Source organism: Canis lupus, chromosome 24 (assembly GCF_003254725.2).
Source record: "Canis lupus dingo isolate Sandy chromosome 24, ASM325472v2, whole genome shotgun sequence".
NCBI classification, from domain to species: domain Eukaryota; kingdom Metazoa; phylum Chordata; class Mammalia; order Carnivora; family Canidae; genus Canis; species Canis lupus.
The window spans coordinates 14,127,249-14,146,491 of NC_064266.1; the positions used below are offsets into that span (position 1 = coordinate 14,127,249).

Here is a 19,243-nt window from a genome sequence, read left to right on the forward strand (position 1 = left end):
AACAGGATATTCCTAGAGTTTCATGTGGAGATCTATAATTCATCATTTATAATATTTGTGAACTCTGGACTCCCATGCTGAAAAAATGTCATCAGAACTCATGTAAACATTTAATTTTTAACTTTGCTTTTGAACTCTGTATAGAAATTTAAGATTACCATAAGAGAAGACAGTCTATATTTGCCTTTAATAGAAACTTAATCATCACTCCATACAAGAATCCCAAATGGCATCTCATGCAAATCACATACCAGAAGAAATTGGCAGATGGAGCAGATGGTAAAGCCAATCATTCCTATCCTAAGTCCCTCAAAATGACTCAATATGCAGGTATAAATTTATGTCTATGAACTAGGGTCATGGGTAAACAGAATGCAGGTTGTACTTATTAAATCAGAAAGTATAAAAGAAGATAAATGGGGAAAAAATGAAGTGAGAAATGGTATCCCAGAAGCCCCCAGGCATTAAACCATAGGAGCAGGTCTACAGGCCACAGTGGTGGTGGAGGTGTCCGTACTCACTGTACAACAGAACCATCAACTCGGGTCAACCTGACTCCTCAACTCCCACCTCCCAAACCCTCCACACCCTGAGCTACAAGAAAGCTACAGCAGAAAGGGCGCCATCATAGCTGGCTCCAACCAGAAGGAACAGGAAACCACCAACACATGGGGCTACCCACTAAAGGAAATTAAATTAAGAGCTCCACCTCACACTGTCCTCAAAACGTATTACATGATTGCTATGGTCTGAATGTTTGTGTTGTCCCCACCCCCTGTCCCAAATTCATATGTTGAGAACCTAATGCCCAAAGATGGGATTAGGAGGTGGGGTCTTTTAGGAGGTACTTAGGTTTTGAGAGCAGAGTCCTCAAGGATATGCTTAGTGCCTTTATAAGAAGCTCGAAAGATCTCCCTAGCCCCTTCCACTATGTGAGGATACAAAGAGAAGTATGCAGCCTGGAAGAAGGCCCTGACCTTGGTCTCCAGCCTCCAGAACTGTGAGAAATAAATTTTCATTGTTTATAAGCTACTCAATCTGTAGCATTTTATTAGAGCAGCTGGAACTGACTAAGATCAGAAATTAAATTAACAATAGTGATGGCTGTAAGGATGAGGAAGAAGAAAGTCCTTCAGTAAAGCAAAAAGCCAAAAAAAAAAAGAATGAAATGTGAATACATTAAAATTGAAAATGGCAAGTCATCTTTTGCCATGCATAAGTTAAAAGTTAAGAAATCCAAAGACAAACCACAAACAGGAAGAAAGTATTTGCAACATCTATAACAGCTAAAGGATTAACATTTAGAATACATAGAAAACTCTCAACACAAGACAAGGGATAGAAGATTCATGTAAGAGAAAACAGGAACAGTGCATAAATGTATAAAACTATGCACAGCTCACCAGCAAATCAGACATTGGCAACTTAAAACAGAAATACAGCAGTTGCATCAGATTGGCAAAAATAAAATGTTTCTTAATAGTGTTCGTGAGGCTTGAGGAAACAGTTCCTCTCACACAGGACTGGCAGGGTTATAAAATGATGCAACTATTAACTAAAATTTAGGATATGTATAGCCTTCAAGCAGCAATTGTAGTTCTGAGAATTTACCTCAGGGAACCCCTGACCCATATACTCAGAGCAAGATACACAGCCTGAGCATTACTCTATATTACAGGATTGTTTCCTGTGGCCCCAAATTAGAAACAAACATCAAACAGTCCATCAATGAGAAATTACATTAAATAAAACTTAGCCATCCATTCAACGGGATATGACACAGAAATTTAAAAGTATTAGGTAGATACACATGTACTTACATGAAAAATTCTCTAAGACAAATTATAAAGTAAAACACAAGTTCACAGGACAATAAAGATAATATGATGGCATTTAGGATACTAACAGACATAAGCAAAACAAAATGAAATATTTCCACACTTATGCATGTAAGATTCCTTCAAAGGAGACCTGGAAAGACACCATGAAGCTGTCACCAGTGGTTGACTCTGGAGGGAAGACTAAGACCGGGGTCAGAAATGGAGAGGGGTTAAGGACATTTATGCTTCTTTACTCTCTTATGTGAAGAACATATTTGTATATTGGTCACAAAATTAAAAATAAATAAAATCTGGGGCGCCTGAGGGGCTCAGTCAGTTAAGTGTCTGCCTTTGGCTCAGGTCGTGATTCCAGGGCTCTGGGATAGAGCTGAGTAGGGAGCGGGCTTCTCCCTCTCCTCCCTGCTCAGGTTCTCTCTCGCTATCTCTGTTGCTATCTCTTGTCTCTCTCTCTCTCTCTCAAATAAATAAATAAAATCTTTTTTAAAAAATAAAATCTGTAACAAAAAAAAAAAAGAGAGAGAAAGTAGTAGGAGTCCTTCATTTAAAATGTATATTCTCCCTGCTATTCCTTTTCAATTTAATGTAATTATGTGCTTCCCTCCCATCTCCCTCCAAGCTCCTCCTTTAAGGATACAAGGAAGAGTCTGCTGAGCTACACTCAACTTCTTGGATCTGAACTAGTAGTAACTAGTTTTATTTTTACACCAACCTTGGCACAGAAGCAGAGCATCAAGTTGCAAGGCAAAGGTCTACTTTGTTTCATCTTCTAGCAGGATAGGTTTGTATTAGCTCTTTAACATGGACATCTTTTTTTTTTCTTTTTGGCTTCTCCTCCAAAATGGTGATACAGATTCTTCTTGTAGCTACTGGTTTTCATGGCTGACACTTCCTGTGTTGCTCCTGGTCCCAAAGGGGGACCAAAGAAAAGTCAGAAACTAATGCTGGCAACCTCTTAAAGACTCAGGAGATGCAGGAGCCCCTTCTCATCCATGATTACAAATAAGTTCATCCTCTTCACATAATATACGCCGACATAAGAAAAACCACTGTGCTTAAAACAGTCCTATTCAGAAACTTCTTGTTGCCACTTATAGTCACTAAGATGTACAGAGCCAATGGTAAAGAAGAAAATGATTAAAATAAGATCAAAGCTGATACAAAGTATGAACATTTCTCCCTTAAGATCATGTTCATATTTACCTGCTTCCACCACCCCCAAATATTCTTTCAGTGTTTCACCAAGGCACATGTTTCCTATCTAAAAATTACTTGCTACTAGCTCCAGGTTTTAATTCCTAAATCTACCTCCTATGCTGCCTGTCTTCTTTGCCACCTATCATTTCTGTGATGAAAAATCAAAGGGGGAGTTAGAGGAAGGGAGCATGTCATTGTCTATAAAGGGTGAAATCAATGAAAGGCTCAAAATCAATGGCTCTAGTCTATAGTATAATGTACAGCATGGTATAATGTATCATGTAATATAGTATCACATAGCCGCTACAGGAGAGAGGACCTAAGGCATTGTATAAAATGTGAGAATTTTCCTCCAGTACTATAAAAAGAAAGATCTTGTTACAAGAGCTTCTTTACGAAGAGCTTCTTAAAGGCACTCATCTCGCCTCTGAGCAGACTAGGCGTCGCTCTGGCATAGGCCTCATGGACAAAGGACAAGCAAGGTGGGAAGAAGCCCAAAGGTAGACGAGAGGCACATTACCATAAATACCAATGCAAGCATCCAAACCAATGGAAAACACAGTATGTAAAATCAATGAATAAACTTAGAAGTAATTTTTTTTTTCTGAGACACAATCTCTATAATACATGTGCTAGATTCACATCACTAAAAGTTGTTGTTAGAAAAAGATTTTAAAGAAAGTGGGCCTCTAAGTAACATCATGATTGCACCACTCGGCCGGGTACCATCAAATGATCTTATGCAAAAACATGGACTAAAAGCTTGGCTTGCCATCCCTCATTTGAGAGCATCATCTTCTAGCATACATTTCCTCTAATATATCACTTACACCCGTCCATCTCCTAGAAGTGGATGTATCACTCCTTCTGGCTCTGACACCGGGCTTAAAGCCAGAAGAAAATGACAAACTTGGAAGCATGGAAAGTTTAATTTTTTTCCCTTAAATCCTCCAATCTTTTGTTTACTGATATATGATCATTAACTAGAGAATAAACCTCCAAACTCTGATATATATATGACTGAGGGATGACTTCGGTATTTAAAAAGTCAGAAATGAATTTTACTATCTCTTAGCAGAAGCATAATATTAATATCCATGAGAGGAAAAATAATAGAGATAAAAGGAATTGCTACCAACTGACTTGTTTCAATTGGTCATAAACAGCATTACAACCAAGAGAAAATGGTTGTTGTAAAAAAAAAAATTGAAAAAAATTGTCCTACATCTGAAATAGGCATCTGTCAAAATCCTGGGTTCGCATAACAATGGAGATGCATCAAAAAACCTTCGGTCATAAACCCTTTCTCTTTCTCAAGCAAAGAAATATTTATGATTGGTCTTAGAAGGGAGCTTAACAGAGTTGCCATGAATTATTTAAAAACCCCAAAATACCTTCTGTTGCTTTTATAAAAGCTTGATTTACAAGCTGAAAAATCAAACTGACAGTTTAGTCCCTTGTACAAATACTCAACCTTTAAAAATGCCGTAGGCATTATAAATATATCTTTCATGAATATAGCTTCAGCAGTTCTAAAAATAGTCTTTAGGAGGAGAAAAAAAAAAAAAAACTCTTTCAAGCCATTGTTTTATACATAACAGCAGGAAACCAAACAGAATGTCAAAGCCAAAGTGATTAACACACCCAGCAATAAACATGAACATTAAGTAGGAAATCTTACCCAAATATATTTTTTTTTGATATGAGCTTGGAGTCTATGGTTTAGCCTTGCATCTACGGCCAGAGATGATTCCAGCGTACCCATATTCAGAAAGTAACTCCAGGGCTACACAGTTAAAATTGACCTTTTGGATGAGTGTAAACAGGCATGTCCAGGACTGGCTGTGGGAGCCAGTATTACTGTCCAACACCCTGAGAGTTTCCCCCAGACTCCACCCTGACCTCAAACGTGCCATTGCAAAGGGTCAGTTCTAAGACCACTGCTCACAGGTGAAGTGAAGGTTGCCCCAGGGCAGAAGGAAAAGCCAACAAATTCCAATAACTTTGGCTATAGGGACCTAGCTCAGAGATGTGAAAAGACTAACAGCCCTTCACTATGTGGTACCAGGTATTTTATTGGTTTTAATATGTATTTAGCACACTCAATAAAGCTTACCCATCTCTTCATCTAACAGAATTTACAGGGCCAAAATATTCTATGTTCCGTGGCCTTACAGGTTCAAATACAGAACCATGGCATTGTCTCTTGAAATAATAACTATGTTCTATGAATATTTTTTTCTGCCCATTAAACTCCAAATAATTCTTGTGATCTGCAGACATTCTACGTCTCAATAATTTAATATGGAATCATCTAAATTGGTTTCAGAGTAAATGAGATCCTAAATTCATGATATGGTAGACAGAAAGCTCATATGAAAAAAAATTCCTGAAAAACTGAAGATATAAGCTAAAGGGATCTTATTCTTCATTTTTCTAATGTGAACAAGTGATCATGACCAAAATCCCCCCTGAGGCTGGGACAACCCTTAATAAGAAATGAAGGGGGGAAGGAAGAGAAAAGAAAGTCAAACTTAGAGTCATTTGGGTCAAAAGTGATTTTTTTCTCATTTTCTTTATTCTTTATTAGTAGAGTTGAAGGGGGGCTTCAGTTCCTAACACTGCCTAATTTTCTTCTAGAACAAATGTAATTCACATTTCCAAGTTCTTGTCCTGAAAAAAAAAAAAAAAAAACCCAATTGTTCTAGGATTTAGCATATCTAATACTTCAGACTAGAATTCTTGGAAAATCCTAAGACATTTCCACTTTAGAGATCCTAAGTAGAATCTTTAAATAAATTACAGAGTCATCAATGAAATGGATATACTTATATAGGTAACTCAAACACTTGGCAAATCAGTAACCAACTAGGAAATGTAAGAAAGACATATCTCACTTTTTACCTTATTTTGATCTGTCCAGTAAAAGAAAAATCCCTGAGGGTCAGTCCTCAAAATAATTGGAGTCACAATAGTGGAGTCCTAGAAGTATAAGAAAAAAACACAAATATCAGCATATATCACTGTAGAAAGTCCAACCCAGGAGTTGCTTAACAAGTAATAATTGCTAAGAGTTTCTCCAAGGTAATCGGTTATTAGTAAAAGTTTCAAAAAAATATCCTAACTTCACAGTATTATTAATTACATAACTAAACTTCTTTACTAATAATTAGAATATCTGTGCATTCTTGTAAAGGAAAAGCCCAGTGATGCATATATTTATTAAGACGAATTGACATGTTTTCTATTAAAAAGCTATATCTAGTTGTCCAAATAATTTCAACATTAAACACCATTACATATTTTATATAAGTAGAATTAATTAAAATCCATGCTTGAAGGTAATATTTTAAATTACATTTGCGCTATAAAATGATCTTTAATTGTACTAGAGAGTAAACACAGTATTTGGGCATTGTTGTTTCCAAGGTAACAGTAAATAAGTTCACAGTCTACATTTTCAGAAAGATATACACAAAATTGTCGCAAATTTAAATTTCATAAGATAAAACATCACAAATAGTCTTCAGAGTTTAAAGCATGCACTTTATAAAGCAAAAACGGCATGCACTGTAATTATAATATTAAACATTTCTAAAATATGTGTTCTTTTCTTTTGGCAATTTTCAGAAAGGCATACCATCTGCACAAGAAAACACATGTCACTGGATATGGATTTTTATACTGAAATACTTGGGCCTTTGTAGGAATCACATTTTTAAAAGAGACATAAATTACCAGTTTATTTCAACTTTTTCATACACTTTTTAACCAAGGTATGGCATATCCTCCATCTGATCAAAAAGGCTTATAATGAAAATTAAAACTTCCAGAAATAATTTTGGAATTGAAGACTGTGTTCCTGATGGGAAGAGCGGATCAATGGTTTTAGTCAATGTGGTTAAATCTTATTGTAAAGCTCGGTTCTGAAGGCCATCCCCTTGGGGATGTCTGTCCCTCTGGGTGTCTCATCTTACACAGCTACATCTGGAAACAACAAAAACCACAACAAGGTAATAATAACATCTACCTCAGAGGGTGTCTATGAGAATTAAAGAGGATAATTTGGGTAAAGTACTTGGACCAAATGCTTGGCTCATAAAATCATTTACTGTTAGTGGATTATGCTTAAAAACTGACTTATTGGGGATCCCTGGATGGCTCAGCGGTTTAGTGCTTGCCTTCGGCCCAGGGTGTGATCCTGGAGTTCCCGGATCAAGTCCCACATCAGGCTCCCTGCATAGAGTCTGCTTCTCCCTCTGTCTGTGTCTCTGCCTCTCTCTCTCTCTCTCTCTCTCTCTCTCTCTCTCTCTCTCTGTGTCTCTCATGAATAAATAAATAAAATCTTTAAAAAAATAAGAAATAAAGGTAGAATGCTTTAAAAAATTTTTAAAAAATTTTAAAACCTGACTTATTAAAATAGCAAATGAAAGTTTACCCTGGTATTCTTTTCTTTTCATGCTTAATACCTATAATATAAAATGTACCTGTAAGTTCAGTAGCATTAAGTATATTCACATTGCTGTGCAGCCGTTACCACCAACCATTTCCAGAACTTTTTCGTATTCCCACCTGAAATACCCCAATCATTAAACACCAACTCCCTATTCCCTCCTTCTTAGCCCCTGGCAATTACCACCTATTTTGTCTCTATTAATTCAACTAGTCTTAGTACCTCATATAAACAGAATCGTACAATATTTATCCTTTTGTGACTGATTTATTTTGTGCCTGGCATCATGTGCTAAAGGGTCATCCATGTTGTACCAGATGTCAGAATTTCCTTCCTTTGTAAGGCTGAATAATATTCTATTGTATGCTCATATCATATTTTGTTTATCCACCCATCTGTCAACGGACCTTTGGGTTGTTTCCACCTTTTGGCTATTGGGAATAATGCTGCTATGAACATAGATTCACAAATATCTGAGTCCCTGCTTTCAACTGTTTTATATCCAGACGTGAAATAGCTGGATCATATCGCAGTCCTGTGTATAAGTTTTTGAAGTACTGCCATTGCCATTCTGTTTTATCTTGATGTTCTTAAGATTTATTTTTAACGTGCAGTTTGGAAAATATATTTTACAAGGATTGTGCTGCTGCACAGAACTTCGGCTGGAATTTAAAATCTCAAAATTACTTCTAAATGCAAAAAAAAAAAAAGATTTGAAAACAAATTTAATATGAGAGTGAAAGAACAATTTTTAAAATAGTTTAAGCTGCTTCAATGAGATTATATGCAAAAAAGTTCATAGCAATATTTGCAATAAATCATAGCAATGTTTTCAGGTCTGTTTTATCACCCACCATCATCTAAAATCAGGCAAAATGAAACTTTCTGACAGGCTGCATGCAGCACACATCCCCACTTCCGGTGAATCTGGAATTAACCTGTAGTTTTAACATATCATTTGCAGATCAGTTCCTTTTCTTATCAGAGTGTCTGACAAGAGCATCTGACAAGATTCTAATCGGAATCTTGGTGACAAGTCACTGCAAGGATCCCAGACAATCAAATATTTAAAATCAGCATAGTAAACCTGCTCAAATTTATATTTTAGAACACTGTATTAGGCTGCCTCATTTGCTTCCGATACTGCTATTTCTAGTATTTCTAGCTAATTCCTTCTCTTCCTTCAAAAATATAGCTCCTTTGTTAAATATTTTCTTGACCCCAATCTTCCAGCCACGGTCCTTCTGTTAAATGATCATTTATCTCGGCTACCTGCCTGCTTCCTCCATAATCACCTCTAACATTCCAAGATCAGCTGGAACTTGGCATTCTTGCCATCCAAGGAAGGATTTGACCCAGAAATACATGAATATCCATTTTCAATTCCACCTGCTTTCTTCCCACCTCCCACATAGCTGCAAGTGTCTATATTCTCCCTGTACCAAAGTAGCCACTCCACCCAGATCACAAGTATTCTTAATTGTCAGAACATATGCTCTAGTTTGAAGTTTGAAATATATGGTCATCCTTCATTTCCAAGGAAACTGCAGAGACTGTAACTCTTGCTGCATTTTACTGCAGAAAAATGGAGACAACTCTCAGGGAATCTGTTATTTGTTTCTCTCCATCAATATCCTTAAGACATGTATTCTATTTAAGATGGTGGCTTTCAAACTTCTGGGTGCATGAGATTTTACTAAAAAGGCTTGTTAAAACACAGATTGCTGAGCCCCTTCCCCAGAGTTTTTCATTCAATAGGTTTGGGCTGGAGTCTGAAAACATGCATTTCTAATAAGTCCTCAGTGCTGCTGCTGCTGGTTCTGGGACCACACTTTGAGATCCACTACACTGGCCTACAATGGGTGAGCTTTGGGTCAAGACACAGTGATGTAAAGGCCCAAGGAGTACCAGCGAGCTTAAAATGTAGACAAAACTGTGTCTTGTAAGTACATTGCCTCTAGGAATTCAACTTTAACTTGCTTATTTCAAGTTAACAGGTTTTACAGGTTTTTTTTTTTTTACCCAATAAACATCTGCCTTGGAAAAGAGAACACTGATAAACATACTTGTCTTAAGTAACAGTAGATGATGTGAGGTAAATTTCCATTTACTTCTCTTTATTTTATAGAAACTGTTTTACTCACATCCCTATCTCATCAATAGATCCACAGTGAGACTGATATAATGATATAAGAAGCTTCTGCTTTGCAATTTATTTTCTTTTTTATTATTGTCCCACTAAGGAGCCCTTTTAGGCATTTATTTTTCTAATCATCCTCAAAGAAATTGTATCACAGGTATTCCTAGGATGTATATGTTGTATGTGTATCTGTGTTTTATACAAAATTTTAAAAAAAAGATTTTTTTGTCTCTTAAGACCATTTTCACTTTTTTGGAGGTGACTGCCCCCACTTGAGAATCCATGCTCTGTGCCTGAAGTCCAAGATGGACTTACTAGCCATCTGTGGTGACTAAACACTTACCAATGTGGCTAGTTCAACTGAGATGTGCTGTCTGATTTCAAAGACAAGGAATGAAAACAAGAATATAAAATAGCTCATTAATAATTGTTAATATTGAGGGGTGCCTAGGTGGCTTAGTCCATGAAGTGTCTGCCTTAGGCTCAAGTCATGATCTCAGGGTGCTGGGATCAAACCCGGCATCAGGCTCTCTGCTCAGCGGGAGCCTGCTTCTCCCTCTCCCTCTATCCATCCCCCACTCTCAAGGGCACACTCTCTCTCTCCTCCTCTTTCAGATAAATAAGCAAAATCTTTAAAAACAATAATAATAATTGTTAATACAGATTCTATATTGAAATAAATATAGTGGGTTAAATAAACTATCTTGTTAGAATTAATTCCATCTGTTTCCTTTTAGCTGTTTTTAATAGGGCTACTAGAAAATTTTAAATTCCTAAGTGGCTTACATTTTATTTCTACTGGGGAGTGCAGCTCTAAAACTATGGAGAAATAAGGTTTCTCATTAGCAGGGAGATGTTTTTCACAAAACGAACTTGGCCAGATAATTCCATCTAGCAAGTTTTGGGGTTTTTCCATACATGCAGCTACCATCCACTTTTAACATCTACGTAGTACAAAATAAATCTAGTTGCTTTTCTAAGTGTCAATTCTTCAAATAAATAAATAGAGCCATCATGTTGCCCCCTCTAAGCAACAGACTTTGCCAGCCAGGTCGAGGTATGTTGTGGGGTGAACTGTGCCCCCCACAAAAAATATATATGTTGAAGTCCCAACCCTAGTGCTTCAAAATAACCATCACCATATCTGGACTCTCTATGGAGGCTATTACGTTCAAAGGAAGTCACGAGGGTGAGCCCAAATCCGATAAGGCTGGAGTTCTTATAGAAGAGAAAGTTTGGACACAGAAACATACAGAGAGGAGATGATGCAGAGACACAGGGAAAAGTTGGCCATCCAACAGTCCGGGCCTAAACAGATGTTTCCCTCACGAGGAGGGAACCAGTTCTGCCAACACCTTGATCTTGGATTTCTAGCCTCCAAAACTGTGAGAAAATCCAATTCTATTGTTTAAGCCTCCCTGTGGTACTTTGTAACGGCAGCCCTAGCAAACTAGTTCAAAGAATAACCCTAAACCTTAAGGCTAACGTCAAGGACCAGTCCACAGACCCACGGCATATTCCTCCGTGCCATTATCAGAAAGTCTATTGACCAACATTGACCACGATCCTAACTCCACATGACTCTGATTTTATGCTGTTACAAGAGAATACATATGAATAAAGACATGCAGGTCTAAATTAATCAGTATTACAGAGTCAACAAGGAAAAATAACAAGCAATGTTCCATAGGGATTGCCCAAGACCTGCATCAGGAAAAAGAAGAGCCAAAGATGGGAAATATATACGTTGCAGTTGTATAAACAGGGAAAAAAGAATTCTAAGGGTCACAGAAAAGCAGATGTGATCCCTTCAAACATTGGCAATGCAGTCCTAACTATGCAAAAAAATAAAAATTAAAAATAAAATAATAAAAGACGTTAAGGTATTGGCTTAGGATCAGTGAGGTAAAACTTCTACATACATCAGCATTGATGAGAATTTTCTTCCCCAGGTCTATCCAGTCTGAAATTTCCCTCAAATAAAGGAAAGCAGAGGAGGTCTGTTACCAGGTCCAGAAGAGAAGATGCAAAACAATGGAGAGAAGCACCATTTCAATATGTGCATTTTACCGACAGGTGTAAAAATCTCTCTTAACAGAATACAGGGAAAAGATGGAAACATATTTCTTCAAATACCACACAAGTTACTTCGGACTCTGTAGTACAGATTCAAACAGAAGCCCAGATCCCCAGTCACCCAAGGTGCTGTGGCTTACTGGGGACATCAGATGAGGAAAAAGACCATTTTAGTAAGATATAACTCTTGTGGGTATAAAGGGGCATCACACTGCAGTCTGAATTTGCATTTCCTTATGACTAATGACGTTGAACATCTTCTCATATGCTTCCTGGCCTTGTGTGTGTGTGTGTGTGTGTGTGTGTGTGTTGGCACACTCATGCACATGCGTTAGCCCAATACTTTTAAAAATCTGTTGCTAAGATTTAAATCAGTGGTTCTGAACTGGGGCAATTTTGCAATGTCCAGAGATAATTTTGTTTGTCGAACTGGGGCTTTTACTACTGACATCTAGTGGGTAGAAGCCAGGGATGGTGCAAAACGTCCTACAATGCACAGACCAGCCCCTTACAACAAAGAATTATCTAGCCTCAAATGTCAATAATACTGAGGCTGAAAACATGGCTTCAATGGCTTCCCATTAACTTTATGATAAAACCTTGCAGTGGCCTAAGGAGGCCACTTGCCATCCTGACAGTATTACCTGAACCACAAGCTCCCCATCTGCTTATTCTGCTCTGTCCTTCAAAGGACACATCCTTTGATCCTTGGAATGCCCCCATGTGCTGCTCCATTGGCCTGACACACTCTCCCCTCCTTTTGATGGCCCAAGTCCTACTTAGAACGCAGGTCTTCCCATAAATAGAATGCCTCCCAGGGACCCTTCCACATTTCTTATGCTCACATGTACCTCTAGATCTTTTTCTGTAGCACTTACTAACACCATTATAATGAAGTAATTACGCTCCTATTTCTTTAGCATCTCTCTCCCCCCCAATAAAATACAAACTTCACCAGGGCAGGAACCAAACTATTTATCATTATAACTCCACAACACTAATAAAATATCTAGTTTATAAGAGGCATCAATACATATTTTCATTATGAATGCTGAATGGGTGGATGGAAAGATACGGCAGGAAAAGAAGCAAGGAAGCAAAGACTGGTTCTGCAAACTATCATTTGGGGTTGGCGCCTAGCAGGTTGCCAGGAGCCTTGGCAAGAGAATTTCTAAAGCAATGGTAAGGGCAGAACAAGGCTTTGGAGGACTGAGAAGGAGTGGCTGGGATGTAAGGAAAGGAAGATGTGGGTATAAGCAACACTTCTGTGGTGGTGGGAAAATGATGAAGGGGGTAATGACTACACAAGGAAGACTGGAAAACATTGTGCTGAATTCTACCTTGGGATATATATGACTAAAAGGCATATTGAGAGATGCCTGGGTGGCTCAGTGGTTAAGTGTCTGCCTTCGGCTCAGGGCATGACCCCAGGGTCCTGAGATCGAGTCCCACATCGGGCTCCCCACAGGAAGCCTGCTTCTCCCTCTGCCTATGTCCCTGACTCTCTCTGTGTCTCTCATGAATAAACACAATCTTTTTAAAAAATTTTAAAAATAAAAGGCATATTGATATGTTTTTGGAGGAGCTTCAGCAGAAGGAAAACTTTCACAGATACTATCAAAGCAGAGGTAATAATAAAGTCAGGATCCAGAGAAACCAGGAAACATGGGCTCCAGAACACAGAGAGGTCTGCTTTTCCAGGGAACAGAGGGAAGGTGGGAGAATATAGGTGGCCCCAGGTATTAAATAAGGAGTGGTGAAGGAAGGAAGTCTCAGTGAATCATTAGAGTAATAAAGAGAATGTTTGCACAAGCATCAGTGTTTTGTTCTGTCACTCCCAACGTGTCTGAATTTCCTTAAGGGCAATTTTCACAGCAATACCTCAGTAGTTGTGCAAGCATCTTTTTCAGAAAACAGAAGCCACCAGTAACATTCAGAATATGGAATGCAAATACATTAAGCATCATAATTTTCGACCAATATTAAATTGCAATTGAGTACACACTCAACCTTGAGCCATATTTGTACCTTACAAGAAATCGGTCCTGTAACAGCAGTCAGCTCTGTACTGACAATAAACATTTTGCTTCTCCAACCTCCATCAAGAAACCCTATTTAAGAAGGCTATAGAGTCCTTTAGAACTCTGGGAGATTTCAGATAGAATGGAAGGATGTAAGGCAGGGCTTTCCCACCAATGTCACACTCAATGCGTCATGAAGGTGTCTTTCAGAATATGACTACCTCCAGGTCTGCCTCCCCTGTGTGAACCCACTGTAAGCCAGACACACATCAGACACTTCTTTCATTCCAAAAACATCCTCTCAGCACTTACTGAGTGCCAGGCCTATGCTCTGCCCCAGGGAAGGAGATAAATAACAAAGCCATAGTCTGCCAGGTGCCTTGGTCCAGTTGTAGGACAGACAAGCGTATCAACCTCCCTGTATGCACCTTCCTGTGCTGGTAATCTAGATCTGGCTTCTCAGGGACACTACCTCGAATTCAAGCCATTCTTCATTTTGCTTAAGAACTTCATCTACATTTCCTCCATGCCTACTAAAGATTCCAAGATCAATGACTTCCAGAAGAAGCCACAAGACTGGTCTTAATGGGAAACCAACAAAAGACAACATTTTGCAAGTATGTTGGGAAGAGAAGAAGGTGGAGAAGCACAGTTAATGAGTCTTGCTAGATACAAAAGTGTCACTTACTAGACAATGAAAAAATTACCTCTAACAACATTTCTGAATATTTAAATATACCATGTGTCTATATTGAATGACTGATATAGAACATTTGTAGATTAGAATATACACTGGCCTGTATGCCTCAAAGAAGTAAAGAAGCTTTCCTACGTTGCCATGTAACATGATGTAGGCAAAAATGGACTCTGCATATACTCCATAAAAATATCTGTTTTTAAAGACACTAGCCAAAAGGTATCAGTTTTTAGGGATCTAAACACCATTTGTATGAATCCTAAAATCAGGGAGATTCTTTGGAGAAGCCAAGGAATATTTTTCAACCAGTATTTATCTGGATTCTATTGAGTCTTTTATTACCAAAAGGATTCTGTTTAAGGATACCATGGTAGACTTGAAAGAACCCAGAACATAACCAGGCTTAGTTTTAAATTTAAGTAACTACTGGTATGTCCTTGGGCAAGTCACAACTCATTGGCATCAGTTTGCTTCTATGCAAAATGAGTATAATGCTTGTCCTTTTCCTATCACTCAAGGTGGTCTTGATGAGAGTGAATGTAGATAAATAATAGTGCTTTACGAGTATAAGTGCCTGTTAGTAGGACTCACTCTCAATATTGAACTCCAAAGGCAGCATTATAAGCAAAATTCTGTTACTCAAATGTAATATTGAAAGAGAAAACCACATGGGATGTACATGGTTATTGCACATAAGGATTAAAACTCACGAAATCCTAGAACCATAAAAGGCATATCAGGCAGGTAAGAGTGAAGAAAAGAAATTTTGAACATAAAAGGATTTAATTACAGTAATTAAGCATTCTACAGAATCACAAAGTTTGCTGAAGTGGACTTCCAGGTGGGCCACCATGAATGACCCCAAAACACCACAGCACTGACCCTTGAGAAGACCTATTGCCTCCACCATATTCCAAAAGGTAAGGAACCCAGAAGGAACTCCTGAAGTCCAAAACACACCAGCTTAGTTGAAAGCGACGGTAGCATAATCTGATAACAGCCAGTACCCTCTTGCCATTGACTCTTTATACTCATGGCCCTGGAAACAAGCCATTGAAGTACAATTAGAGAAGGTAATGCTTCTTCCTTAAACATCTCTTATGTCTATGCAAACAACCCAAGAGTGCAGAATGGTGGCTTCTCTCACACCTCTGCTCTCCACATCTCATATGAGTGCATCTCCTACTGGTGGAACTTAATTTACAGCCAGAATATCAGATGCCTCCAGAGAGTCTGGTAAACGCAGCTTTAGATTTCCAGACTCTGCATTTTATAAAGTCGGACAAAGAGGATATGAAAATTGACACTGAGACTCAACCATACCTGAGACAGAACACCTGAGAAAGCTTCATGGTTAGCATCCTTTAATTTTTTTTTTTTAATTTCTTAGTCCACTTGCTAACTTGCTCTGTGGTCTTCCATTTCTTTTTGAGTTTGTATGGCCTCTTCTATAAAATGAATCAAATTAACTTTCTCTTACCTAATTTACAAACAATTCTCAAAGAAAATTTGTTTTTTTACAGCAAAATGATCTCTTAATCTTTTAGGTATCAGTGTTATAGAATGATATCCATCATTCTATAGTTTAGGTAAAAGTGTTTTCCTTGTTAACTGATCCATTTTCCCTGAGCTTGCTCATAAAGCTTTAATGCAATAAAAAGAAACAAAACATAAAGCAAATATCATGAACCAAAAGAGCCGCTGAAATAAAAAACAGATATGAGATGCTTTTGTTCTGTTTGAATACTGAGGCTTTTTCTTAATTTATATAGTAGTCTCTTTCCCCCTTTACAATAATATAGTTTCTGGATAAGCAAACAGATTTTTTTTTAATGTACAGATTTAGTCAATATCAATTAAGACACAGGCCTAAGTATTTTTTCAGAATGCAAATTAAAGTCAAAATTTCCCAAAATTGAAATTAACTTGTGAAGAAGATAGTAAATTCAAATAACAGAACTTAAAGAGATCAGAAGGGAACCAGAGCCCTTAAAGAATCCAGCCCTCTTTACATGATATTTCAGTTAGTTACAGAAATTGATGGCTCCCTTAAAATCTTATGTGTAACTGATCTCGAAAAAAAATGCCTCCAGTTCCCTTCCCTACTGATACACAGGAGCACATGGCTTAGATTGGGGCATCAAACATGGCATAGACAGGGAAAAGGAAGCATTATGAAATCTGTCTGAGCAGATGGAATTTATGACATGATTTGAAAAGGCTGCATGAACCTAACATCAGCTTGGGTAACAGGAAAACCTACATTTTCAGTCACCAAGGTTGTGTTATTTAGGTGAGACTGTAGCATTAGTCAACAATTCACAATCAATCCCATTCCATTTTCTGCTGGCACTCCTTGTTCATGATAACATGAAATGATCATGATAAAGAAACATTTAACCACAGGTTACCAAGTCGACATAAAAAAGGAAAATGTTCCTGTCCCATTTAAACATCATTGCAGGTAAATATAATTTGAAGCTATTTATTGATAAGCTGAACTTTCAAGGGAAGTATTCAAGATATGCTAATAGCCAGAGCAAATTATCCTAATGCACTGCAGGTAGGAATATCAAAGTTAGGCAAGATAAGAGAGAAAATCTAGAAGAGAAAAATATATCCCACAAACAGCACTCTGCTGGTCTGCTTTCCCATGCCAATCACAGCCTGTAGGCATTACATTTCCTTGCTAAATTACTAGAGTTTTGTGGGACACCTGGGTGGCCCAGCGGTTGGGCATCTGGCTTTGGCTCAGGGAGTGATCCCAGGGTCCTGGGATCCAGTCCCATATCGGGCTCCCTGCGTGGAGCCTGCTTCTCCCTCTGCCTGTGTCTCTGCCTCGCTCTCTCTGTGTCTCTCATGAATAAATAAATTAAATATTTTTAAAAATAAATAAATAAATTAGTAGAGTTTTGTTGAACTGTTTCCTCCGTTGGGGCATTTACAACTGCTTCTCTTTCCAGACTTCACCTTTAGGACAGATAAGGAGCTAATCAATTGCCGTCTAAACAGAAGGCAAGTCACTTTTGTTGTATTGTTCAAGAGGGTTCATTCAGCAGTTAATAAAAACATACTTTAAGGGCACCTGGGTGACTCAATGGTTGAGTGTCTGCTTTTGGCTCAGGTCGTGATCCGGGGTCCTGGGATCGAGTCCCGCATCGGGTTCCCTGCATGGAGCCTGCTTCTCCATCTGCCTATGTCTCTGCCTATCTCTCTGTGTCTCTCATGAGTCAATAAATCTTTAAAAAAAAAACAAACAAAACAGAAACAAAAAACCATGCTTTAGGCTGAAGAGAGTTTATTTTGTTTTCACGGAAATTCTTTTTTAAAAAATAGCTTTTTAGATCAAAAACAGGGAAAACCAATCTGTACAGTTATAAGCCAGGATGACTGTTCCCCTCCCCCTCCCGCCTCCAGGAGGTGTAAGGACCTGAAGGTAGCACCCGAGGCTGGTAGTGCTGTTCTTGATCTGGTGCCGCTTACTGAAAGTGTTCATTTTGTGAAAACGGAGCCAGGGGGACAGAAGATTTTTGTGTTTTGCTGTGTGCATGTTACACTCTGATAAAAAGCTTAAAACCGCTTTATTTGACGAGGCTTTGGAAAAGTTAATACTTTTACACTTAAAGTAATTACTATCAATGAGAAAGTCACAGAAGGTCTTTGAACATAGAAAAATGGACATATTTGGGCATACTTAAGTGGCATTTTTGAGGGCATCTGCCAGCTTTCCAGCCTAAAATCTGTCTCTCACTCTGTGGGGGTCCCATCCGGATCCACCACTTACCAGCCGGAGCTATTTCTTCTCTGTTTCCCATAACCTTTCCAAAGTGAGTGCTGCCGAATGCCCATCTCATGAACCCTTCCCCTCTGCTCCCTCATTAATTTTGTCAGTGTCATCCATCATCTGCTTCCATCATTTTGGAAACTGTAACCGCAGATTCTACATAATGCAAGTGTTCTAACTAAGCTTTTGTGTATGATGCTGAGTGGTATATCACACATTTCCCACTACCTGTTTTAACTGCAGAGATTTTGTTTGTGGGGGGGAAGAGCAGTGGAGAGGGAGGAGGGTGCTACTTGTTTCAAATCCATGGGGCATTAATGCAAATCCAAACCTTTGAGCTTCCTCAGCCTTCTTTTCAAACAACTTAGCCAGTAACAGGTATAGCTGTCGAGTTAGACTATACTTATGGGAATGTACAAAGATTATTTATATATATATTTATTTATTTATTTATTTTCAATATGTATGTTCTTACCAAATTATAAGAGTTTTGTTTAACTGTTTCTTCTTTCCATATATATATATTTTTAATTTAAATAGAAATAAAACTTATGGATGCTTTGTAAACTGACTTGCTTTAAAGAGTATGTGTCCCGCTTTTTATAAAGATTTATTTTCTCTGAATCACCTGAATTTTTTTAAAGGAGTAAAAAACTGATTTTTTTTCTTTTTTCCCAACTATAAAATATGAACACACATGAAAGGGGAATGAACAGAAGATCTGGATCATCCCACTTGTAGAATAAAAGAGTTGTCTAACATACACTGGCCACTATGATAAAATTCATGGCCCTCTAACTATTAGAGGAACAATAATTTTTAAAACTGTGTTTTATCAAGTTTCCTGTGTGTCAGGCACTATACAAAACAATGCATATGCCTTCGTTCATTTAACCTTACCAGCTGGTGTGGGCAGCAGGAAATATTACAATCCTCACATCATAGATGAGGAATCTCAGTTTGAGGTGCATTAAGTAACTTACTTATAGCGAGATCGGAATTTGGAGGGCAAAACTAGAGAAAGAAGCCCTCCATGC

The 19,243-nt window shown here is 38.0% G+C and overlaps 1 protein-coding gene across 2 annotated transcripts in view; it reads right to left on the reverse strand.

Annotated features, from left to right (window-relative positions):
* Nucleotides 1-19,243, reverse strand: part of PLCB1 (phospholipase C beta 1) — a 670,476-nt gene that overhangs the window by 646,539 nt on the left and 4,694 nt on the right. For both annotated transcript variants that reach the window (XM_025469336.3, XM_025469337.3), the window contains exon 2: nt 5,940-6,017. In XM_025469336.3, the coding sequence (XP_025325121.1) occupies nt 5,940-6,017 (78 nt within the window). The remainder of the gene's footprint in view (nt 1-5,939; nt 6,018-19,243) is intronic.